At 33.1% G+C, this 24,992-nt stretch overlaps 6 protein-coding genes across 13 annotated transcripts; 2 read left to right on the top strand and 4 right to left on the bottom strand.

The window, feature by feature from the left end:
• Window positions 1-1,109: 1,109 nt before the first annotated feature.
• LOC125190954 (cytochrome b-c1 complex subunit 7-like) lies at window positions 1,110-3,210 on the top strand. The gene is made up of 4 exons (XM_048088386.1): window positions 1,110-1,292; window positions 1,365-1,522; window positions 2,096-2,143; window positions 2,806-3,210. The coding sequence occupies exons 1-4, from the start codon at window positions 1,196-1,198 to the stop codon at window positions 2,872-2,874; spliced, it is 372 nt and encodes a 123-aa protein (XP_047944343.1). The 5' UTR covers window positions 1,110-1,195; the 3' UTR covers window positions 2,875-3,210.
• A 47-nt stretch (window positions 3,211-3,257) lies between these two features.
• Window positions 3,258-5,129, bottom strand: LOC125190953 (transcription factor PIF5-like). Its single transcript, XM_048088385.1, has 5 exons — window positions 4,873-5,129; window positions 4,707-4,805; window positions 4,066-4,131; window positions 3,864-3,929; window positions 3,258-3,798 (listed from the first exon to the last, which is right to left on the bottom strand). The coding sequence occupies exons 1-5, from the start codon at window positions 5,026-5,028 to the stop codon at window positions 3,439-3,441; spliced, it is 747 nt and encodes a 248-aa protein (XP_047944342.1). The 5' UTR covers window positions 5,029-5,129; the 3' UTR covers window positions 3,258-3,438.
• Window positions 5,130-6,694: 1,565 nt separating this feature from the next.
• Window positions 6,695-8,497, bottom strand: LOC125191059 (transcription factor SPATULA-like). Of its 3 annotated transcripts, none has more exons than XM_048088520.1 (5): window positions 8,074-8,492; window positions 7,583-7,669; window positions 7,339-7,404; window positions 7,184-7,246; window positions 6,695-7,086 (listed from the first exon to the last, which is right to left on the bottom strand). In XM_048088520.1, the coding sequence occupies exons 1-5, from the start codon at window positions 8,437-8,439 to the stop codon at window positions 6,814-6,816; spliced, it is 855 nt and encodes a 284-aa protein (XP_047944477.1). In that variant the 5' UTR covers window positions 8,440-8,492; the 3' UTR covers window positions 6,695-6,813. The 3 variants fall into 3 exon arrangements, 2 of the variants coding, with proteins under 2 accessions (XP_047944477.1, XP_047944476.1); XM_048088519.1 differs by having other exon boundaries at window positions 7,184-7,249; window positions 8,074-8,483; XR_007171025.1 differs by having other exon boundaries at window positions 6,802-7,086; window positions 7,184-7,249; window positions 7,339-7,409; window positions 8,074-8,497.
• A 5,154-nt stretch (window positions 8,498-13,651) lies between these two features.
• On the bottom strand, window positions 13,652-16,202 carry LOC125191079 (transcription factor PIL1-like). Its single transcript, XM_048088540.1, has 7 exons — window positions 16,070-16,202; window positions 15,298-15,369; window positions 14,570-14,647; window positions 14,402-14,470; window positions 14,071-14,298; window positions 13,878-14,002; window positions 13,652-13,794 (listed from the first exon to the last, which is right to left on the bottom strand). Exons 1-7 carry the CDS (start codon window positions 16,088-16,090, stop codon window positions 13,770-13,772), a joined length of 618 nt encoding a protein of 205 aa, XP_047944497.1. The 5' UTR covers window positions 16,091-16,202; the 3' UTR covers window positions 13,652-13,769.
• A 1,862-nt stretch (window positions 16,203-18,064) lies between these two features.
• Window positions 18,065-20,182, top strand: LOC125186477 (GTP-binding nuclear protein Ran-3-like). The gene is made up of 8 exons (XM_048082847.1): window positions 18,065-18,214; window positions 18,348-18,417; window positions 18,940-18,996; window positions 19,103-19,220; window positions 19,310-19,399; window positions 19,473-19,652; window positions 19,739-19,816; window positions 19,897-20,182. The coding sequence occupies exons 1-8, from the start codon at window positions 18,212-18,214 to the stop codon at window positions 19,964-19,966; spliced, it is 666 nt and encodes a 221-aa protein (XP_047938804.1). The 5' UTR covers window positions 18,065-18,211; the 3' UTR covers window positions 19,967-20,182.
• Window positions 20,183-21,059: 877 nt separating this feature from the next.
• On the bottom strand, window positions 21,060-24,973 carry LOC125191002. 6 transcript variants are annotated; one of them, XM_048088455.1, is made up of 6 exons: window positions 24,819-24,973; window positions 23,817-24,167; window positions 22,822-23,457; window positions 22,265-22,379; window positions 21,702-21,839; window positions 21,060-21,475 (listed from the first exon to the last, which is right to left on the bottom strand). In XM_048088455.1, exons 2-4 carry the CDS (start codon window positions 24,132-24,134, stop codon window positions 22,365-22,367), a joined length of 969 nt encoding a protein of 322 aa, XP_047944412.1. In that variant the 5' UTR covers window positions 24,135-24,167; window positions 24,819-24,973; the 3' UTR covers window positions 21,060-21,475; window positions 21,702-21,839; window positions 22,265-22,364. The 6 variants fall into 6 exon arrangements, with proteins under 6 accessions (XP_047944412.1, XP_047944413.1, XP_047944411.1 ...); XM_048088456.1 differs by having other exon boundaries at window positions 21,060-21,307; XM_048088454.1 differs by adding an exon at window positions 21,943-22,034 and having other exon boundaries at window positions 21,085-21,839.
• Between the last annotated feature and the right edge of the window lie 19 nt (window positions 24,974-24,992).

The raw sequence follows: 24,992 nt of genomic DNA, 5'->3' as shown, positions 1-24,992 counted from the left end.
CCGTAAGTAGTGAGTACTAGTAGTATTTTTTAATTACAATTTGCACAGACTATCGAGCCCACACATGCGACTCCAGCCACGATTTGGACCACACAACACTAGCAGGCTCGTCATAGGCCCACACAACATCAGACTTCTTGCAATCGCCTTCCTCTCTCTGCCCAAGCGCAATATTAGATGGTCCATGCAACTTTTGGATTACTCTTGATTCGCATATCTTATTTCGGAATAATTAAACTATTGTAGTCGAATCGAGTATATTATAAGCTTATTTTTGAGTTTTCTTTGTTGATTATTGTTTTTAGGCAACTATTTAAACTCTTGTATCTCTCGTCTTTTACGAATATAAGATAAACGGATTGATAAGCTTTCCATAATTACCATCTTCGACTCTCCTCACTTTCTCCGACCCTAGTTATCTAAACTCAACACGGGAAACACTTGTAGTCGACGGTTCATCGGCACACTCTCCGGTACCGCCCCAAAGCATACCACTATATTACACACCTGAGATCATCCAAACTCTCCATATTTATTAGAACAAAATAACTTATAAAATGAATTTAGTTTTGTCGTTAAAATATTTTATTGTATAATATATGGATAAATAGATGCTTCATCAAAGAATATTGGTTTGTCTGTAAAATAATAATTTTGTCAATATCCATTGAAAAAAAATACTCCCTCCGTTTCACTATAGTTGAGGCGGAACTTTTGGGCACGGAGTATAAGAAAGAGATGTTGTGTCTGTCAAATAAATAGATAAAAAAGTAAGAGAGAGGAAAAGGTAGAGATAATAAAGTATAAAGTGAATAAAGTAGAGAGAATAAAGTAAGAAAGGGTAAAGTAAGAAAGAGAAAAAAATTACCATATATGGAAATGATTCAACTATGAAGAAATTTCCCGAAAAAATGATTCAACGATAGTGAAACGGAGGGAGTAATTAATTAGCTGAAATTATTCTTATTTAAGAATAAAACAGTTGTGACAATTTTTTTTGGTAAAACTGTGGAATATATTTATACGCATTCACTTCTCTTCAGTTCGATTTTGTCCGGTTCTGTACAATTTCATACAGTAGCATGCCTTCCACATCACCTCTCTGAAAAGTCGCCAAATTCCGTTCACAAATTATCAAAAGCTCAAAACTCAGAACGCACAAACCAAAAAATTAACAAAGAGAGAGGGGCAAAAAATGGCGTCGACCTTGTCCAAATGGCTTGTAGATCCGAAGCGCAACCCCCTAGCTGCACTGCACATGAAAACCATAAAAACTCGCCTGAGCAGATACGGTACCAATTCATTGTTTATGCACACGTGATGCGCGTTTTTTTGTGTTGATGAGATTCTGATGTGGAAATTAGGGCTACGGTATGACGATTTGCACGATCCAATGTACGACCTGGATATAAAGGAGGCGCTGGATCGGCTCCCGAAGCAGGTCGTGGACGCGAGGAATCAACGCCTCAAGCGCGCTATGGATCTCTCCATGAAGCACGAGTATCTCCCCGAAGATCTTCAGGTGAATAATTTTTATTGGATTGAGCTTTTTCATATATGTTTTGATGATTTCGTGATACTGCAGTTTGAGTGATGAGAAATTTAGGCGCCTGAATATTGTGTCAGTATGTATGTCTATGCGTATCTGTGTGCATTATTTGAGCTGAATATATGAATTATGGTTGCTAATCTCTTGTATTATTAGCAATTATCGGCTTGTTTGGTGTCTGGAAATATATGTACAATGCTATGGAAACAGAGTGGTTTACTTTTCATTTTCGAAATTGTGATGTTTTAGCCATATAATCTTCAGCTTTCTTTGTTGATATTCATGTGTGCTTTCGCCTTTTCGATTGGGTATGTGGTTCGTGTTATCCTCTTTCTGGAATCCCGACCTACAATCAAATAATGTGCCCACATTAAGCATGATTCTCTGATATAATTACTTCATGAGTTTTTCATAGAACAATCCTGTTGTAACATTGCTCTAGCAGATGCTTGTCAATTTGCTTGAGACTCATGGTATTAATGCATCTCGATGAAAGGAGGTGTGACGAGCTTATGCTTGATTAACTTTTCTTTTTTCCGTTCGCAGGCTATGCAAACTCCATTTAGGCCCTATCTACAGGAGATGCTGGCTCTTGTAAGTGCCTCTTGTGACTTACATTCTCTCTACCGCATGAAATGCTCCTGCTTATGCTAATTTTGGGTGGTTTTCTGATTTCTACAATACTGCTTTTCACTCTTCGTGTGGTTAGTATTGCGGTTTTACTTCTATATATATAGACTATATTATGTTCAACCGTCTGTAAGGTTTCCGATTCCTATGAAAATTGTTTCCCAAATCCATTGCAGCTCAGCTATACTAACATTTTAGTTTTGCTTCAATCATGCTGTTCCTTGTTTCTGCATTCTAGTTTTGGAATCTGTTGTTGTTCATCTTACTTCTCGTTTGTATCTTTCTGAACATGGCTGGACTTGCTAGAGATAGTTTTGTGAATAGTCCTAAAAGTTCTTATGTTATCCGACCGAAAATAGATGATATCAAGGCAGGAACTGCCTTGTCAAAGTTTTACAATTGATTTGGATTCCCTTTTATGTTTTCTTGGAAAATCTAATAGTTGAAGTTAAACGAATGAGAGAGATATCACAGTAGTACAGTACATGAGTACAGTATAAATCATGGCCATTTGTGTCTCTGATTTTTATATTCTTGTTTCCATTTACTTCTTATACTACTATCAGTTATATGGGGTTTTCCTACAGAAAGTATTGATTAGCCCTTCACTTTTGGTGACTCTACAGGTGCAGAGAGAGAGAGCTGAGCGCGAAGCACTTGGTGCCTTGCCTCTCTATCAGCGCACACTTCCCTGAGTTCATATCTCACCTTCCCCGGGGCGGCCTGCAACTGAACAACACACTTACTTTGATTCAATAAGGACCAGTCGTCCCAGTCCTTTTCTGGGAATGACAGACTTATGATGATTTGAACAGCTTCTGCTTTCAATTAATACCCAGTGAGCAATAATAAACTCCCTCATTTTCGGAAGTTTTTGGTTCACATTTACAGTTTAATTTATGCAAACAAGAATTAGCATTTGTGTTTTTTCTGTCCAATTTCTGGGAATTCACATATTCAATCCTCTCTGTGTTGAATATTAGTACTATTTGTCATATATTGATGAAATGAAAATGCATAAATGTTCCTAAGTTTGTCTGCCCCCTTTGTTTCATTTACTTAGTGTAAAACACAGAGCTATATTAATAAAACTGACATTAAATATTCTCTGGCTATGTTTGGGTGGTTCTTCTCATACATATATTTGCGCTCTTGAGTATAGTCTCTATCATATCTATCCCCCTAGCAGCCGCCACGCCATCGGAAAATAACATTATCAACCGTTCTTCCTCGGGAGAACGGACCTTGCTCGTGGGCCTTTATGACGATGGGCTCGATCCATGAGACTCTAAGCCGGTGGGATGCAATGACATTGTGTTCACCGCAGAAGTGAAGTCCAATGGATGGCTAGTGGGGCACAACGGCGTTGCGATCCCCATCTGAGAAGTGAAGTCCAATGGGCTTTGAATTGCTGAGAATCCATCAGGTGCAGGCAATCCGGACACTGGCAGGAAATATGGATTGGGAAATCCGGCCAGAAACCCCGGTGTTTCCATTTTCGTCTCATTCTCGTATAGCGTTTCGGTCCCAGGAGGGCAGGTCTGTGGGAATAGTGCAGGGCTTGAAACCATGGTTTGTGTAGAATTCAATGTGGAGTAGCCCCCTTCAATTGCCATCACCTAAACAGTAACATGAATGTGTGAGAACCTTCCACACACACACACACAGACAGAGACAGAGTTACCTGAATTTGATTTTGTAGTGTCTTTATGTATTTTATAGCATCATCGAATGTGGACAGTTTGTCTCTCTTGAAAAATAAGATTAGTATCAGAACAAGCCAGCTAAATTAAGTAAATCGAAACACATAAACAAACACACACACTAAATTAAGTAAATCGAAACACGTGAATACACACACGTGTGTGTGTGTGTGACAATTTTACCTTACTGCAATAGGGAATGAGTTCTTGAAGAGTCTTCATCTTAACCCTGAGTCTCTCCCTTCTTAACTGTTCATATGCACAATGTAAAAAGTTAAAACAAAATAATCAAACATTTGCAAGGATATTCTTATCAGTTTTTTTTCAATATTTGGAATCAAACTAATGCACATATTAGTAACATAAATACCCATAAACCATAATATCATTTTAATTCTCATCAACCATTCTCTAACTAAATACAGACTATACAGTAATTTTTTTTGTACTCATTTATGACATTCTAGTACATGTTTGTTTGACTTCAGACAACACACGATCTCTTACCAAACTAAAAATCACACACTACCAAAGACAAGTAGTAAAACATATACTCGTACCTAATATTAACACATCCAATCAGAAATTAGATTAATATACTGCAGTAGTGTTCGGTTTCTCAGATAAAATAATACCAAGATACATTTTAGGATTGAGTTGTGAGATTAGTTTAGTTAACTAATTATCTCATGATTATCCATGCAGGATTGAAGTGTGGGATTATATCTTATGAACCAAACACACTATATATTTAATCCGAGATACAATCTTGCAACCGAACACCCCCTACTGCTGCAAGTATTATAACTCAAAAGAATACTCACCCTTTCATTGTGGCTATGAGACTGAGTGGAACGAGTCTTCTTCAGTTTCTTGATTTTATTACTCATTTCAGAATCCCCCTTCACACCATCTTCCTCCAACTGCAAATTCAACAATAAAATAAAATTCTAAAAAAATGAAAACTTAACACTATATATTGTAGCCCACCTCTCCATGTGATGATGCTTCCTCTCTCTCATCGAAACTTTTAGAAATGGTATCTCCATTGCCTTCAAACTTATAATGATTGGAATCTCCTCCTTTGTAAAATATTGGAGAAGTTGGTGTGTTTTGATGCCATGATCTTTGCTCTTCATTGCTCATTTCTTCGAATTGAAGAATCTCAAACTAGTGTGTGTGGAATTTTATTTGCTTCAAAATATACTAATAGAGTTAACTGAAGGCGGTTTTGGATCCTAGTAAATGTTATGACTTATGTATAGTGTGTGTGGGGAATTTTGTTTATAGAAAATAAATCCCATGGGCCTTATGGCCCATTTTATGAAGTAGTACTAAGATGGGCCTCGAAAAATTTGCTAATAATGTAAAAAAGAATTAACAGTAATCTCTCTGTCCCGTAAAAATATGCGTAATGAATATGAGAATGGTAGTTAAAATAATTTAGTGGATAGTAAGATCTACATTATTAAATTCATATAACTTTTTAAAAATCGAATGCATGTATTTTTGTAGGGCGGACAAAATAAAAAGTTCACATAATTTTATGGAACAAGAGAGTATAAAAAATATACTATGTAGGAATTTTATTTTTTGAAAAAAAGTTAAATAGAGATTAAATTCCGCCTTGGAAAAAAAGGTGGACCATGGGCTTCTGCTACAGTAAACACGTAGCAAATTTTCTACACCGAAATAAATATTTTTTAACATTTTTTATATTTAAGTGTATTCTTTTAATCGACCCGCTACCTATTTCGGTTAGCATTTGGTTCAAAATATATAATTAGCCTCTCTTTTTAATTGCATATATACACAAATTAGAAATTTCAGTCTTTGATTAGGATGATTTTATGGTGTATTTGTCCTCTTGTTGCATGAATTTGGGACAAGGGTCCATTCCGATCTCTTAGGTAACAAAATTTTTTATTTTATATAGGCTAACTCTTTTATAATTCTAGTTGTTTTAGTTTAACTTAGTGGAAGTAGATCAATAGTGTGTATTCAAAATTTCAAATGTACCCAAAAATCATAGGTTATTTTTCATGTACTAGTAGTTATAGGTTCGTAGATTTACGAACCTAAAACTACTTTGGAAGATCACTCACGTTACATCTTATAATACTATGTTAGAATCATTGAATTTTAAAAAGATTTAGTCAATGTCAAAGAAAGAGATATCATCTCTAAATACAATAATACATTCATCGAGATGGCAATGTCAAATTTGTATGTGGAAATTGGAATTGGTTTTTCAAATTTATTTTTATTTTTGCAAACTGAATACTTCAAGTATCAACCATAGTTTTTTCTTTTTAAAATTGCGTGAAAAATAATATTCAGAATTGTAGTAGCTTCTATCCCCCTGACAATTTGGCCCCTAGATTTGCACAAAGTTTTTGCTATGGATCTACAATTCTTGTTGTTTATCACTAATAGTTTAATTATTTTTTAATTGAACCGCTTCGCAGTTCGGTGTTTTAATAGCAACAATTATTTAAATTCTAGAATTCTAGACTCGCTAGAATGTTACTCCTAGTACTACCAAAAATTCCGAAATTGCAGTTAGAATTCTTTATGATTTTCGACGATATTTATTATTTTGACCCTCAAGAATTCTAAATATTATGTACCATTTTTATTCCTGACTGATTATTCTTAGTAATGAATAGTAGGACTAATTAGATTAAATATATATTAATCATTTTTTATTGTTTATTGCATCTGCAGAAAATCTAAATCGTTCCTCGCAATAATAAACAAATAAAAAGCTCCAATCATTCACCTAGGAAAATAATTAATCAACATTCCAAAAAAAGTTAATTTGGTCATATTTAAAAATATATATATATTGAAATGACATCATTGGACTCAATAAAAAATCCTAATTCTATTTTAATCTATCTATATATCAATAACATATCATAAAAACCTCTAAACTTTATTTAGGTAATTAGAAGCACCATATGATTGTCTGGACTTGTCATTTGGAAGAGTTGATGGTGGGAATCCAAAACATGAAATTCCATTAGCATACATTGGTTCGAATTGTGATTCCAAACTACCCATTGATGATTGAAAAAACCATGGATTATATACTCCAATGGGAAAACCAAGCCACACCCCATTCCCTCCTTGTTGGAACGAAGTTAGGGTTGGAGTCTTGATCCCTTGATGCATAATATGATTAGTTTCGGTCGACATCATCTGTCAATATTAATATTAACAAAATGAGCAATGTTATAAAATAAATTTACAGTCTAATATTAATATAATGTAAGGTTGTGAGAAGGTTGTAAAATACCTCAACTAGATGTTGTAACGTTTTTATGTACTTGATCACATCATCTATGGTTGACGCTTGGTCCTTCTAAATCATTCAAAAAAAATATTTATATTAATGAAATGCTATAAAATTAGTTTTGGTTAGAATCAAGAAACTGAGAGTGTGATTTTTACCTTATTGGAGTTGGGAATCATTTCTTGGAGAGTTGCCATTTTTTGATTAATTTTTCTCCTCCGCAACTGTTCTTAAATATACAGATATATAATTTAAAAATAATAAATTAAAAAGCCTGTTGTATCATATCAAAGACATATACACAAACTGGTCTTTATTTATCTTATATACTCTGAATTAAATTTTATAAAAATACACACTTTAATTTTTTATTTTTTATAGTAGTAAAATTATATCGCTCACCCTCTCATTTAGGTTATGTGCTTCGGTTGAACGTGGTCTCTTACGCCGTATTGTTTCTTCGTCGGCCACCTCCTTCCGTTCATCTCCCTGCATAAAAATTTCACAGGTCAGAGTTGTTCTAACGTCAACATACACATGCATTTAAGAAATATCCCACGTCGCATCCCAATATACGTTAGACATGGGTAAATAAATATATTCGTAGTTCGAATAAACGAAAATAACCATATCAAAATGTTACAATCGATTTGAATGATCAGTTAGATCAGATGTTTTCTTTAAAAAGCGGAATTTGAATTTGAAAAACTTATTTGGATTTTGGAATTTCATACTTCAAAATAGATATTTATTTGATTCCAATTTAGATATGAAAAATCAAATAATCAGGTAGGATTTAACAAATATGGGATCCAAAATCTAAATGTCCAACCATGCACTGTGACACACGACACACTAATGAGACAAAACGCGAGATACTAAACACGACTTACATGAACTTTGCTCACTCGTACGCTAGTAGTGCTGGTCTGTGTGTTGCTAGAGAGGGTACTATTGTCAAAGCCATGCAAGTTGATGTCCAAACTTGAATTTTCACTTGGATTTCCAATTCTTGATTGACAATTTGAGAGATGATCATAGCCTCCATCACCTTCCATATAATATTGTGGTGCATTTTGAAGCCATAATCTCAATTGATCTTCAGAAATTGGAGGGATGCTATGATTGATTGTGCAATGTTGCACATTATTATGGTCGAAAGACTCGAAACCATAACATTCTGACGCGAAGAACATTTTCGAGGGTAAAATAGTAATTTCGGAACGTTTTCGACGAAGATTATTGCCAATCGGAGGCATAGACGGACTTCACCAAATGAAGTGGTTGTAAATTTATAGGCGCTGATGGGCCTGTTCAATTGACCGTTTTGCCCTCGTCAAGATCTATATCCATCTTCTATAAGCTAGAGAGAGAAGAAGAGATACAGTGGGCATCCAGTTTTGGTAAATTAGAGGTTTGTCGATTTGTTTTTATATTTGTTTTCGTCTCATGATAATTTGAGTTCTTCACGTGAATGACGTAAGATTAGTAATAATTAAATGGTCTCATAATTTTGAAACTAGATTCAAAATTTAGTTTATATTTTGAGATTACATCAACTCATTGTTTTTGTAACTCCACTTCGTTTAAAAATTGATTAAAGCAATTTGATGAAATTACATATCCATTTTAAATTGAGATAGACAATATGGTCTAAATTTAATGCGTACATTGTATAGAAATCTTTAAAATGTTGTCTTTTGTTCGATTTCCGTTCAATTTTAAACTACTGATCACTCTCAAGCGTAACGATAATGGAATTGTATGCAAAAGTAACAATAGTGATTGAGGCGAATTTATAGTTCAAACATATTTTTATCTACACTTTAGTTTCATCTAGTAAACTTCTTTACTGTCTACACTTTAATTTCATATCATAGTAAACAATAAGGGCTCTTTTGGTAGCTATGTCATGTTTCGACTTGACATGATATCATTATGATAGTAATCATAGTTTCGATTAGTTAATTTACATATATTGGGTGTTTGGTAGATTAAGATAATTGTGAGTTATCTTATTGTAGTGTTTGGTACAATAAGTCACAAGTAAGGATTAAAATTATGATTGTCAAAATTATCCTCATTAGTTTAAGTTAATTACTAAACTATCATCATTTTACCCTAATTATTCCTATAAAATCGTTTTGTTTAAAATTAACATCTTTTCAAGCTAAACTCCTTACAAAAATTAGCATCTTTATATCAAAAAACTTATATTTATTTTGGTATTCTATTTTTGTGAGCATTAATAATTTTGGACAAATTTTATGAATAATCAATTATTATTTTGGACAAATTCTATATGAAAATATTTTATCAAGTACCAAATTTTATATGTTCAATTTTTTTGAAGTTTAAAGCGTTTGTGGATTAAACAAACATCGTATATTTATGTTCAAAACAAAAACAATTGTCTTCAAGTATTACGTAATTATAAGTATAATATAATATAATGTAAATAAAGTAATATAATGAGAATATAATACGATTTAATGTAAAGTAATATAATGAGAACATAAAGTAATATAATGAGAATATTATAATATTATATAATGTAAATAAAATAACAAAGTAATATAATTAGAACTACAAATTGACATCAACAAAATTCTTAATATGATTTAATAGGAAAATGACGTCCTTCAATACAACAACTAAGTAAAATTGATGGGTTAGAAATTTTGATGGGTAAAATTGTATTTTGCTAACTTAACTAGGCTTCCATGATAAATAACATAGGATTTTGGGTAGTTACAAATATGACTAAAACATAAGATTTTCAGTGGGCTTTGTGCGGGCCGGAAATAAAACACGGGCTACTATGTTTGGTAACATAACTACCAAACACACAAATAAACCCAGATTAATCTCTTATCTAGGCGAAACATAGCTACCAAACGGCCCCTAAGTATAAAAAATGAATACTAGTAATACTCCCTCCGTTCTAAGGAAGATGACCCCTTTCTTGGGTGGCACGGGATTTTATGCAGTTATATTTTGTGTGTTAAGAAGAGAGAGTAAAGTAAGAGAGATGGAATAAAGTAGAGATAAAGATGTTTCCATTTTAAGTAATGGGTCATCTTAGTTGAGACAAACCAAAAAGAAAAATGGGTCATCTCCAATGGAACGGAGGGAGTACAAACTTTATTTTTATCTCTACAAGTTCATCCTAAAAATATTTATCTAAGCAATATTATCAAACATGCCCCTAACATATCTCACAAGATCTTTAAAATTAAAACCAATATTTTCTATTAATAGTTATGAACATGAATATTATTTGATCAGACAGTATGACATTAGATTCGGTCGAATACATAGGATTCGATGAATAAACTATTGTACAAATTTGCGGCTGAGGAAAAATTGGCAAAGGCTGGAGACGACACGTATCGCAATTTGCAGCCCAACAAATCATCAAGGCGGTGATTGCTGTAACAAATGGGCTGTTGTAGCAAGTTCCAAGTGGAAAATTGGAATATTGGGCTTTTCCTCAAAATACATAAATTAATTAATACTCATATTATATATAATCACCCATAATATGGATATTAATTGAATTTAAATTTTTTCTTTGGTCCTCGCTAAAAAATTTCCGAGCACCAAAATAAAATAAAAGTACTCTATGAATAAGAAAGATCGACACTTTCAAAACACCAAAAAGTACTTGCTTGGTAAATAGTTTGTGTAACATTTGTTACAAATTTTCCGAGCACGAACCGAGTAGTTTTGGTACGGGTAATGGAAAATAGTTCTGAGCACTTAGATGCTAAGGAGATTTTAAAAAAATAGTTAAATAGTAGTATAAAATAAATTTGAAATAAATCTGAGCATCTATGTGCTCAGTATGTCCTCAATTTTTTCGACCTTTTATACGATCCTAAAAAAGTATTCGTTATTTTCATACTTTGCTTAGGAACTATTAGTTGATATATTTCGTTTGAAGTTGAAATTATGTGGCTGATTATGGGTACTCTAAAGCCTATTTTTTGTAAGGCCTTCTGAAATTTCAATTGATTGATATTAGTGTAATTTATGTAATATTTGGATTTTGTTTATATTAGAATAAGTTAATATATCAATAAAAATATATTAGAGTAAGTGAAATTTATATTGTACAAGGGGGCTCAATTATAGAAAAATTGATACTACTATAATTTGTTAATTAAGGTGAAATCTAGTCATATTGGTATAAAATACATTTCGATACCCCAATTACACTAGTAATACAGGGACAACTAATGAATCAATGTTCACCTGATATTTTTCTCGCGTATTATAATACTAGTATACTAGTACTAATTTTTTTTAGTTACAATTCACATATATTATCTGACAAAAATCATCTTATCAACGAAACTATAATAATATCGTTTAATAATAGTATATTAATTTAATAGTGTATAATATGTATTAAAAAAATAATATATAAATTTAGATGATAATCATGCCCATCCCCAAAACTGGTGTCGTCCATTCCTTGATAGCCCATATATTGGTGTAGGTGCATTGAATCAATTCATCGATTTACATAAAGTATATATAAATTTATGTGTCACATACAAACTATATTGTATGAATTTAATATTAAGCGTGAGACCATCTCCAATTATAAAAAAAAAATGAGTTTTTGTGTAGAAAATTTCACCAACCATACACTACTCAAATCCAATTTTGGATTTTTCTATAAAATATCAAATATAGTGTTACTGTAAAAAAATTTAAAAAAAAAAATTTCAAAAATTGTATAAATTTGAATTTGATGTAAATAGTTAGATTAAAATTACTTTTTAATATGACATATATTCAATAATTGATTTGAGTTTGGTATAAAATGGTAATATACTCAACATGTGAAAATACAAAATTACATAAAACAAAATCAACTTCCTACATTGGCTCATTGGGCCTAATACTGTTGTGGCCCACTGGACCAGCATAACTAGACTTGGATGTAATATATCATGTGGTGTTTTATGTGTTTAACTTTTGAAATATTTAGAAAATACTCCATGTCACGTAATTATTTAAGCTAAGTATCGTGTTTTATTTATGTTTTACTTCACTATTTTAACTTCGAACTGGATTGTTTATGCTAATGAATGACAATTGGTCATTAATTAATTACCTGAATTTATGTGTCATTGTGATAAGTTTTCTGTTTTTTTTTTTTACATTTTGGATTGTTCTTTCACTGATTCAAACACACACACACACACTTCTCTTCGTACTTTCAGATTAATATATTTAAATTATGGTGCGTTAGAAATCGATAAAGATGGAGATAGAGATAGAGATGCCCAAGGTTTTCGGTTCCGGCGGTTAACAGCGGAACTGTAACCGTTGGTTCCGGTTCCGAACCGGAACCGTGACTTCCGGTTCCAAATTTTACAAACCGAAACCGTGCCGGAACCGTGAAAAACCACCGGAAAACCGTGAAACCGAGCCGGAACCGCGAAAAACCGCCGGAAACCGACGGTTCGGAACCGTGAAAAACCGTAAAAAGTCACCGGAAAACCGGCGGTTCGGAACCGAAACCGGAACCGTCAAATAGCCTCACGGTTCGGTTCCGGTTTCACATTTTCCAAAACCGGAACCGGCGGTTTACGAACCGTGGGCATGTCTAGATGGAGATATATATACTAATGTATAGGGTACTTACACCTTCATAGTGTTAAATACAACATAAATCCCAGCCCTTGGATTCTTGGATTGGATGGTTGTAATAATAATAGCCGAGCTACATTATTAGACTAAAAATTTATACATAATTAGACTAAAAAACTACATTATTAGCCGACTTATATTATTAGACTAAAATTCTGCATTATTAGATGACACATGACATTAATCTAACTGTTAGATCACAAGATCTAATATACTAACAATTGTTTTTTATTTTGCATATATTTAGAGGTAGAATATGAATACATATGTGAAAGAAGAGGGACAGTTCACGTGGAATTCAAAAAGAATTACATATTAAATGAGTATAAAATTAGAGCAATATATGACAAATTCAAAATCTAGAAGACAATCAATGCATTTAGGGTTTTGGTATATTTGTTGTCTACCTTAATGAGTTTTTTGTTTATTGTTGATTGCAGTTATCATATCTGTCAAGTCGATGAGAACGACGGATAACGTAAGGATGTGTGTTGTCTTTTTGCTAATATTTTTATGCGTTCGTATGTGGATTTTCTTTTATAGTTATTTTAAAACATCTATTTATTTTGTCCATACGTTGATTCTGTTGCCTTTTTGTTTTAAATTGCTTTTGTACCGCATGTATACTAATCACCTTTTTTTTGCTTGAAACCGAATCGTCATTATTGCGTGAGCTTAATCGAAAATTATAGTCAACGGCTTCAAAAACGAATATTATTACATTTATCTTAGTTTATAGTTTGATTTGATCAGAAAATAAATAAATCGACTAAGTATCCATTTTCAATAAATAAAATAAAGGAATCGGAAAAAAGTAAGTCAAGCTAATAATATTATTACATGCATACAACAATAAACGACAGTAATAAAAATAATTACATCTATTTCTACTAGTTAGTAATAATGCAAGAAAACGACCTTTTCATTCTGTCTCTGAACCGCTATACCTGCATTAGCACACTTTAGAATTAACCACACACCTCATCTCTCTTAAACAATTCAAAAAAAAAAAGAAGAAATTGTTATCTACCATTCACTAGATTCAGAGTAGCTTTGATCCTCAACAACGTCATGATCATAAAGCGGTGGAACGATCCGAGTTGGCAACACTCTAGCCGTTGATCTTCCACTAATCGGATGTGATTGACTCAATATCTTCAACATCAACTTCTAATGTGAATAACTTGTACCATGAGAAAACACAAAGTGATAAAGAAAACCACCTGATTATAATAAAGAGGAGGTTGTGATGGCAAGATAGATGGATCATAGGGTATTAATCCCATGGGAAAATTGGCGGAGGAGAACACGTTTGCAGGCGTTCTCATCCCAATCTCGTATTTCATTTCACCAGTACCTTGCGACAGGGGCGCGCGACTTGGGAAGTACGTGCGGGGCATCGTTGCATCCGGGGGCCGTAATGTGGACCAAATTGCCCTCATTGACATCATCTATATGTGAGTATAAGAGGGAAAGATCTAACCCTCATTATATGATACATGGAACTATTTATTAATTACATTGAAATTAAATACAAGAATAAGTAGAATGTACCATTCGAAGTTGGAAGCTTAGGTTATTTATGTAGTTGATGGCATCATCGAGGATTGATGCTTGGCCTCTCTTGATATATATGGATGCACACAATATAATTCAGTTTTATAAATTAAATTGAAATTATATAAAATCACAAAATGGAGATTAAATGATTAATTAACATACCTCGCTGCAATTGGGAATTAATTCCTGGAGAGCCTTCAATCTTCCATTAATTTTTTGCCTCGATATCCTTCGACAAACCTATTCAAGATTACAGTAAAAATGTTTACTTATTTTATAGTGATAATAATTAAGAGATGAATTTTTTTTTTAGTCTCACTTTCATTACTTTTTTGGTGGCAAAAGCTTTCAATTAAATAGAAGGTGAATTATATATCAAATTCAGTGCTAGTTTTGGAACAATGATCTATTCATATAAATATTTTATGTGTGATCTATATTTGTTACTAAAAAAATACTTATAATAAAACAACATAAGCATAGTCAATTAGTCATTAAACCAATAAAACCCTCAAAATATTTTTATATTCTAAACACAATATATATCCTATCCCATTTCATCAATTTTTTATATCCGTGTATAAAATTTTTAGTCGGAACATTTAAAATTTAGCAGGTTATTCGAGCCTATCGAACCGACGTAATCAGTGACACATGAACAATCGTCACAGCAAGTAAATTCTGATGCTGCGACTGTATTGCAGCACCGAATATTCTCACGCACTCATTCTTGATATATAGTACGATATTTAATTTAATTTAACTTGCATGTGACCAGGTAAATCTTTAATAGTATAATATGTATGATCAAAATAGCTACATACAGGATATAATTATATATAACTAGATTCACAATAACCTATATATTAAATAAAAATAAATAAACTTACCCTTCGTGCTTGAATACTACGTTTTCCTTTTGATTGTTTGCTTGTCTCTGGTTTCTCTCTTTGTCCAGCTTCCTGCAGGCAAAATTATCAAATAAATTCAGGTTCGATTTATTTTTTTATCGAAATAAATTTCATACTACTCCTGTATATAAATTGCAACTCGGAAGAATTCAAATAGGTGATTTATTACAAAATATTTGGAGTATTACTGAATTAACTATCAGGAAATGTAAGAATTCAAGCATGTAATTTGGAGCGTGATTATTTGGGTTTAGTTAAGAGGTTATTTCAAGAATAAAAGTGTTAACTAATTAAGTAGTACTCTATATTACTACTAATTAACCATTATGAAATGAAAGAATTCAAGAATTTAATTTGCATCGTGAGCACTAAATAGGTTATTATCGAAATAAATTTCATACTGCTATATCAAATTAGTTCTCGTTTGTCTAAGTTTAGAGAGTCTAGATAAGAATTCAAATTAAATAGTTGATTTATTAAGAACTATTAATACTTAATTAAGTACTAGTATTACTTAACTGATCATCTTGTGGTATTGCTCCTAAAGAAGGGAAATGAAATAATTCAAGAATTTAACATGGATTATGAGCACAAAATTAGGTGATTTATTTGCGCTATCTTTGTCGAAAAACATGAGATTATCATGAACATAACATAATCAATAAATGAGAGAATTCAAGAGTTTATTGGAATTACTTTAATTTGTATTATGAACACAAAATAGTAGAAATGCAAATTGAAATGTACTTACATCGTTTCTTGAAGCATGCATGCTTGGAATCTTGATAGTATCTGGATATTTTATTTCTTGAAATATCTGAAATCAAATATAGACAGATGAGAATCTTTGGGAGATGTGATTGCTTGAATTTTTTATAGCTACGAATCTATATATACAGACAGTGCATATATTGTAAATAATGAAATATTTTTTACATTGAACTTGGTCTCTCTCTTTCCACTAGCTTTTGTATATAAAAATATTTTTAAAATTGGTGCATATATATATAAATCGAGTTTATCCGATGCACATTGTTATGCTTTTGTAAGCTTGTGTAAAACACAACTCAATTTATTCTATTTAAAATGAAATATTTCTTTTTCGATACATGATTTTACATACGATTATTTAATACTGCTATTTTGTATACTCCATTAAATAGAGAGAAAATAAAAGTTAAAATATTTCAAGTGACTGTTAAACAATGTACATTTAATAACTCGAATTGCTGGCATTTTGTATGAATAGTTACGGAAAACTTATCGTCTATCAAAGAAAAACGGAAAAATGGACTCGAGATTTATTTAGTTGACGGATCTAGAAAACTAAAGCCGTGAGGTCGATGCTATGTGTAACGTCGACGGTGACTTAAAAACATAAATTTAATATAATTTCTCGTTACATGATGGACTAACGTTGGGTCGACCGATGCCACCTATTTCCGCCGCTGAGTTCAATACATATCAAGGATTTATGGGGAATGTAGCTTTGGACTCAACTGTTTTTTCACTCACTCCCTCACTTTGTTGTGTTTTAGTGTAGAAGATTTCTAATTGGTGGAGTGGGACTATGAATGTGGTGACAATTTTGTCTAATTCTTGAAAGAAAGTTGTGGTTTGGTCGGGTAATTTGACACATAACATAAAATGATATATAAGTATGCATGGAATCATTAGCTCTAATAAACACATAGCTAGATGTATCGAATAAAAAAACACATACGTATCTAATAGTGTTCATGTATAATGCCAAAATCAAGAATCCAAAGAAACCAAATACTCATATAGTATATAAACAATATCCCATTTAAATAATGACATATTTGGATTGGTATGGCCTCAAATGTAGATAAATAATACGTATATCGGACAAGGTAAATAATTCTTATGTTTATTCATTTATATAGATGAATAATTTTATGTCTATTCGTGTATATTTTTTATAGAGTATTTTATAGCAACTGTCTTTGACATTTTTGTTCCACATGAGCATTATTTAAGTAATAGAATTGAAAAATGATAACAATCTAAGTGTTTTAGCATTTAATTTGTTAAGAAGTAAAGAATTATGCTATGGGCCAAGGCCCAAAACCTAAAATACAATGTTCAAGATAAACAAGTCCTATATATCATTTTGAAATCCATAGTAAAATAGTACCCTACCTAAATTTCATAATAAGAGTCATATTTTTCTATTTTAATTCATCTTATAATAAGAGTCATATTTTATTTTTATTATAAATAGTAAGTAGATTTCACATTCTATTAACTTATTTCACTCCCATTTTATTATTTCTATAAAATTAATACAAAATATATATAAGCGGGACACAGTTTACTAACTTATTTAGCGCACTTTTATTTATATTTTTTAAAATTCATGCCATGCTAAATATGACTCAAGAATGGGGGAGTTACAATTTAATTGTTGAAATGTTACTTCATCAATCAAAGACTTTTCCTTTTCACTATTTTATTACACTATTGTTTATTTTCTTTTACTTTTTTAAAACTCAAGCCATTATTAATAAGAAGTGCAATCGTATATAAAGAGATTGATAAAAAATTACTCCATCAATATTTTTAACAAAAAATATAAATTTCAAATAAAAATCGATTTCCACTTGAGACGCACGTGTTTCATCACCGGCTTTTGATCCAACGGCCCAGATCATCGCGTTAGCTCAAAGCTAGTTCAAATTCAAAGCCCCTTCACTACTAAACCTACGCCACCAAGCTCCAGTATATATATATATATATATATATATATATTCACACACAAACTAATTCACTCAGCGCTAACAAATTTCAGCATCAATCTCGATTTCCTCTCTTGCTTGCGCCATCGGCCGTTGATTTCTCGCCTCTCTCCGAAGGATCAGCCGGCGATCGAATGGTAATCGTCTATATTGCTTGTGTTCTTCGTTTGGCGGTGTTGGATTTACGTTTGTGTTGGTGTTGGTGTTGGTGTGAATTACTCGATTTTCTTACGGTTAGTTGATGTTCTGAATTTCTTGTTGCGATTTTAGGCGTTGCCGAATCAGCAGACTGTGGATTACCCTAGCTTCAAGCTTGTCATTGTTGGAGATGGCGGAACCGGTAATTTTTTGCGTTTTAGATCAACGCGCACTTTGCATTTCGAATCGTGTTTTCATTATATCATCTGATCTCGTTGAAAATTATTGTTTACATTTGATTTTGGATTTGTCGGCCAATGCAGCTTGTCATATTGTTAATTGAGGTTATGAGATTTGAGTTGAGATGAACTAGTGATTTATATGAAAATTTATGACGCTTTGGATGGAGAATTGTTGTTTTGTGTTTTGGAGTGTATATTATGCGAATGCATTACTGATAATATGAAAACTTATGGAGTTTTGGATGATATATTGTGCGACTATCTTTAGGAGTAGTTAATTCTACTATATCAAAGGAACATGTGTTGAATAATTTTTATTTTAGGCTTTACTTTGTGATATTTAACATTGTTATGGTTCTAACTTAGTATAGGTTTGAGATAAGATTTAGCTCACAATTTACAAATTCTAGATTGAGGAAATATGTAACTGGCTTGTTTTATTTGTCTAATTTAATTTGAGGTTTTCTTCCATTATAATACAGGAAAAACTACATTTGTGAAGAGGCATCTCACTGGTGAATTCGAGAAGAAATATGAACGTAAGATTAATTATCATTGGCTGTCATGATCATTTGCAAAAAAAAAAAAGTCTACTTCCATATTTTTTATGTCAATGGTTTATCTAAGTGAATTTCCCTTAAACAGCAACTATTGGTGTTGAGGTTCATCCATTGGATTTCTTCACCAACTGTGGGAAAATCCGTTTTTATTGCTGGGACACTGCCGGACAAGAGAAATTTGGTGGGCTTAGGGATGGATATTAGTAAGTGAATTGATTCTATCAGTTTATGCTTTGTATTATTAACAAAGCACTAGATGTACTAATATTTAGACTTGTTCAAACTGTTTCAGCATCCATGGACAATGCGCCATCATTATGTTTGACGTGACGGCTCGGTTGACCTACAAGAATGTTCCAACGTGGCACCGTGATCTCTGCCGGTATGTGCTGCTGTGTTTTCTGCCATTTTTGCTGAAGCTCATGTAACATAGATTTGCTTCTTTCTGATTTCAGTGTCTGTGAAAATATCCCGATCGTGCTGTGTGGGAACAAAGTTGATGTCAAGAACAGGCAGGTCAAAGCAAAGCAAGTTACATTCCACAGGAAGAAGAATTTGCAGTACTATGAAATCTCAGCAAAGAGTAACTACAACTTCGAGAAGCCTTTCTTGTACCTTGCCCGGAAGCTCGCTGGGTATGTGAAAACGAAACAGTACTTGTCTATTTTGTCGAAGTTCCTCGTATATTGTATTCCAAATTGACATTTTTCTCTGGCTGCAGTGATCTTACCCTGCACTTTGTCGAGTCCCCGGCCCTAGCTCCTCCTGAAGTTCAAATTGATTTGATTGCGCAGAAACAGTACGTCTTCTGTCCATCGGATAATGCTCGACTACACATGAAACTTCTCCATTTGTAATTAATCACTCTTTTCTTTGTAGGCATGAAGATGAGCTTAATCAGGCGGCCACCCTTCCTCTTCCCGATGATGATGATGATGCATTCGACTAAGGAGTGCTCGCGTCCCAGTTTTCAATGCGCGCACTGGTTGCGGTTTTTTGTTGCCGGGTTCTAATGCTAGCCGATTTGTTGATTTCATATGGTAGCAGGGAGAATGGTCTTTAATCTTCTGAAATATGTGAGATGGTATTATTTGTATCAAACTTGCTTTATATGAAGAATTGATATAAATATTTGCCAGAGTATTGTTTCCTCTGTTTTTGTTTATTGTTAATTATTTCATCGGAATAAATTATGTGGTGAAAGTGGAAAATATTATTGTGATCTATCTAAATGAAATTTGAGTAATTGATGATATTTCCGATCAAAATTATGTCACACAGGATAATGAACTAAATTAGTGATCGGTTTATCATGTGATCTATTTTGTTAATATTAGTATAAACTTTATTTATATAATCAATGACATTTTGGAATAAAAAACCACATTCTTATAAACTCACTCATCGTTTTTTATAGTTATATCAAGGCTAATTTTGGTGAAAAGGTAGTACTTTTGGAGTACTTTTTTTTAATGTGTCCAATAATCCAGAAACAGAAGAGAAAAACAAATAGTATGAAAATAAATAAAGAGTAATATATTGATAAATATTATTTCATTCTTAAAAAAAAATCGTTAGTATTAATTTGTTTATTTTAATGAGATGACAACTTGTCTCAAATAAGAAAAGTAGAATAATTATAATTATATTTTATTGAGATGATTGATCACTAATAAATAACTTACCGCCTCCGCCCACGAAAATTTGCCCTATTTTTCCATTTTCGTCCATCCCCAAAATTTATCCCATTTCACTTTTACAATTTTTGGTAATGGACCTCATATTCAACTAACTCATTTTTACTCACATTTTATTATAAAACTAATATATAAAAATAGTACCCCCAATCTACTAACTTTTTCAACTCACTTTCCATTACATTTCTTAAAATCCGTGCCGGATCAAAGTGGGACAAATTTTGAGGGACGGATGTAGTAATTATTATCAAACTGGAGGTATGACAAGTCATTTTGAGTAAATATCAGATAATAAAATCCATAAAGTATTTTCACAGTAAAGTGCTTTAGGCTATTGATTGAATATGTCAAAAGAAAAGAGTACATGGCATAATAAAAAAAAATCCAAATCTATTAACAAGATGACTTATAACAATAGTACTATTCACAATTTTTTCATGCCAAAATGCTACCCACAACATTATACATTGCTTTCTCTAAGCTTCCTCAACTGTTTCCTTAGTTGAATCAAGTTTTGCCAGCTGGCGTCTTAGGACCGATGACATGTGTCTGTTGCTAGAAGGCCAAAAACAAGTCACTAAGCAGAGGGGTTTCTGATACATAAGTAACAAATCATTAGCAACAAATGTTCACCTCTCCAATCTGCATTCAGTCTGAACACTATAATTTCTCATAATCTCTCACAGCTGCATTTCCAACTCTTTTTATCTTCTCAAGAATGTTTTCAAGGCTCATTATCAATCATCTAATCTTACCACGATCTGTTAATCGAATAAAGCATGACTTCATGCAATGAGCCATTGACAAAGTATAATAAAATAAGATACTAAAATTTTCAATATGGTTGAGATGGTGCTAAAGAAAATACAACTTTGGTACAAACAACCCTCTTAACATTTACCATCCTCTGGTAAATACATCCTATAATATCAAGTTAAAGCAGGGAGGGAAGGAGATAAAACGGAGGTGGCATAAACCACGCGATACCAGTGAGTGGCCATAATCGTAGCATATCAATGAAAGTAGGCAACTGAATCACCCAAAGTTCAATGCCAAGAGAACCCTGGCATCATCTTTGCACCATTGGAAGCAAATGATGCATGCTTCAAAGTTCAAACTGTAGCCCTGGAAAATAAGTACAGGATTCAAGCATGATCAATACATCCTTGGAAAAATACATGTGCAGAGTACAAGAGCAGCCAAATCAAATGGAGGAAATCATACTTACATAAGCAAAATCATCAATGCATTCCACACAGAATTTCACTAATAAGCAGCAATCAAACTATATAGTAGTCCACAGTGATCAAATTAGTCACTCTGTAAGGTAGAGCCAAAAATACAGCTTTGATTAAGTTTCAGATATGAAGAACTAGCAACACAATGCAGGTCAAAGTCAACTGTAGCCTTCAAGATTCAATTTCTCATGTACAGATTATCAAAAGCTGAGTAGTCAAAATACTAGAAATCTGCAATGCTGTTATGCAGGGCACAGTATTTAAAGCTAAGGGACATCTGACACCAAATGGTGCAAATAGAAGGTCTCTTACATGATCGGATACAACAATAGTTGGCATCTCTTGATCATCAGATGACATATTTGGCTGGTGCACCCAATTTTTTGGCATGAGCACTTGAGCTTTGCTCCACTCATTTCAAAAAGAACTAGAAGCAATAGAAGACATAACAGATCATTAACAAAAATGGATACAGTAAAAGCCTTGGAAAAATGCACTACATTGATGATAAATTAAGAATTGACAAGCATATTTTAGTTACAAAATGTCAATCTGTCTGCAAAGAAATATGGAGAAGATACAACTTTGCATTCATGTTACTTCTTACAATGTTGACAAAAGAGCAATTTCTACAATGCTGTAAAACAGAGCAATGATATACAAACATTTTGTACAATCATCTAATAGTGATTTGTAGTTTTAGTGGAAATTAGGTGTTTCAGCTCCTTCAAATGTTCATCATTTGAAATGTGGAGCATAATACGAAGATTAGTCAATAATGCTTCCTGATCCCAACTTAAGGGACCAGAAGCATACAAAGCTTCCAGAGTGCTGCGATAAGCATGCAACTCTAAGCTATGTATACTGACCTCAACCTCCTCATTTGAGGGGAGAGAGGAACTCTCCCTCTCAGAGCCTGGACGATGATACGACTCTGCATCACTAAGGGTGTCTGTCTCTTGGCAATGCACAGGCATAAAACGATTATAATAGTTTTTAAGACTCTGGTTAGTAACGCTACAACTACCAACTGAACTAGCATCACTGTCAGAACTATTTATTTCAGAATTTCTGAACCCAGAATACCCAAGAGCGTCATTTTGTTTTTCCCTCTCGATTTGATCATATCCGTTTGTTATAGCGTTACGGGAAGCATGCATGTATGTTTCACCCAAAGTTTCGTTTGGGTAAGCAACAGCATGTACCTTGTCAAGTACCCGGTCAGCAACCACTCGCTGCTTCCAGCCTTCTTTCTCAGCTGTTTGAATCATTTGTACATGTCCGTCATTGGCTTCAATAACAGATGAAACATATGGGGACATCCTCTTTAGGGATCTTGAAGAGATCACAGCAGATTCCCTTGGTGTAGCTTCATCTTTGAAGTTTCCACATTCTTCTCCAGGTTGATATTTAACTCTAGAATTGAACGCTGGACCCTGGGAGTTCATCTTCAGACAAGACTTTGATGGTTTGCTCACTATTAAATCATCACCTACTTGAGGAATCTGCGAACAGAAATGAGGAGATCAGTTGATTCAGATTCGGAATATTTAAGATCTTAAGAACATATATGCAGTAAAATAAAATTCTACGGAGTATAATTTTTTGGAAAACAAATTTATCAAACAAGTTCAACAAAGAAGTTTGCCCACAAAGTTCAGCAGATATCATGATCGTACAAGTAAATATAAGAAGCACTTAACAGAGAGGACACTAGTATGCAAGAAGAAATCCACAAAGGATGAGAAGAAGCACACATATAGCTAGAAACAAGACAACTGAATATCATTGGAACCTCCATGTAGCTCTAAATTCTAAGGTGAAAAAGATTTAAGTTGTCTCAGAAAGTAGAAACCAAAAATACCTTTGTCGATTGAACCCATTTTCCATCATGCCATTTCTGTCTCATCCTGATCTTCGTTCTATCAATAGCCACTTCCTTTGAGCACCCAACTAGCCTCACTAAATATTGATTCTTGCATGTCGAAACCTTGGGATTGATCTTCTTATTTCTACTTTCTTTTTTGCTTCCTAGAACATTCACGACCACAGCAATCTTCCAAGAATATTGATGGAAGACCTCAACAACGTCTCCAGTTATGAAACACTCTGCACCTTGTGGAGAAGAAGGGCAAGGTATCAATAACTTCCTTGAAACCACCTCCCTTGTTTTGAATCTCATTGCAGTCTATCTTCTTTAACAAATATTACAAGCCTGTGAAATACAGAGTATATGTAATTTAGAAACCAGAATTAAAGGATTAATCTATCACAGTAGAAAAACATAACATTAACAGCAGAATTAGCCAAATCTGGATCGTATTACAGGTGTGTCAAATCCTTAAAGATCATAAATAAGAATTGCACTATAAAATTCCCCCAAAACTGTAACTTATTCATCGTTTTACATTTTTCAGAGCACTCCAACAGAATCTACATAAAAGAAGCCTAGATTATTCATAGATGCTGAAAAATAGTAAATCGTGGAGGATCAGTTCTTCCTCATGCCTATTCCTTAAAATCACCGACTTGTTTTTTAACAAAAACAAATGAAAATATTACCTAAAACAAACAAACTCTATGTCAATTTCCGAATACAGAACCACCACCCGATCATCGAAAAACAGGTAAATTCACAAGTCATCCATATTATTAAAGTGATTTCACTAACAACGACAAAATAATACGCGACACCGAATCGGCAACAAAATGTCGCAACAGGAAACAACAAAAAAACGGAATCAGAAAGATCACTTGCAGATAACGATAATTCGACAAAAGCCCCAAATCGAAGGGCTAAAATTCGATCGATTTAGGGTTGAGAAGCAGCATATATGAAACCTCGAAAACTGAGAAGATCACTAACCTTTTGGAGAAATTGGACAGGTAGAAACGATCAGCGCAGCCTGAATTAGGAGATTCAAATCTCAGATGCTCTCCCAAAAACAAATTATTGCTCCTCAGTTTTACGGCCTAGGGCTTGTTATCGCGTGCTTTGAAGAACAAATTTCAGCTCTTCAATATGGGTAACTTAGAATAG

This window comes from Salvia hispanica, chromosome 5 (genome assembly GCF_023119035.1).
Source record: "Salvia hispanica cultivar TCC Black 2014 chromosome 5, UniMelb_Shisp_WGS_1.0, whole genome shotgun sequence".
NCBI lineage: Eukaryota > Viridiplantae > Streptophyta > Magnoliopsida > Lamiales > Lamiaceae > Salvia > Salvia hispanica.
The sequence above is the reverse complement of the archived record's forward strand: the minus strand, read 5'-3'. Positions and strand labels throughout refer to the sequence as shown.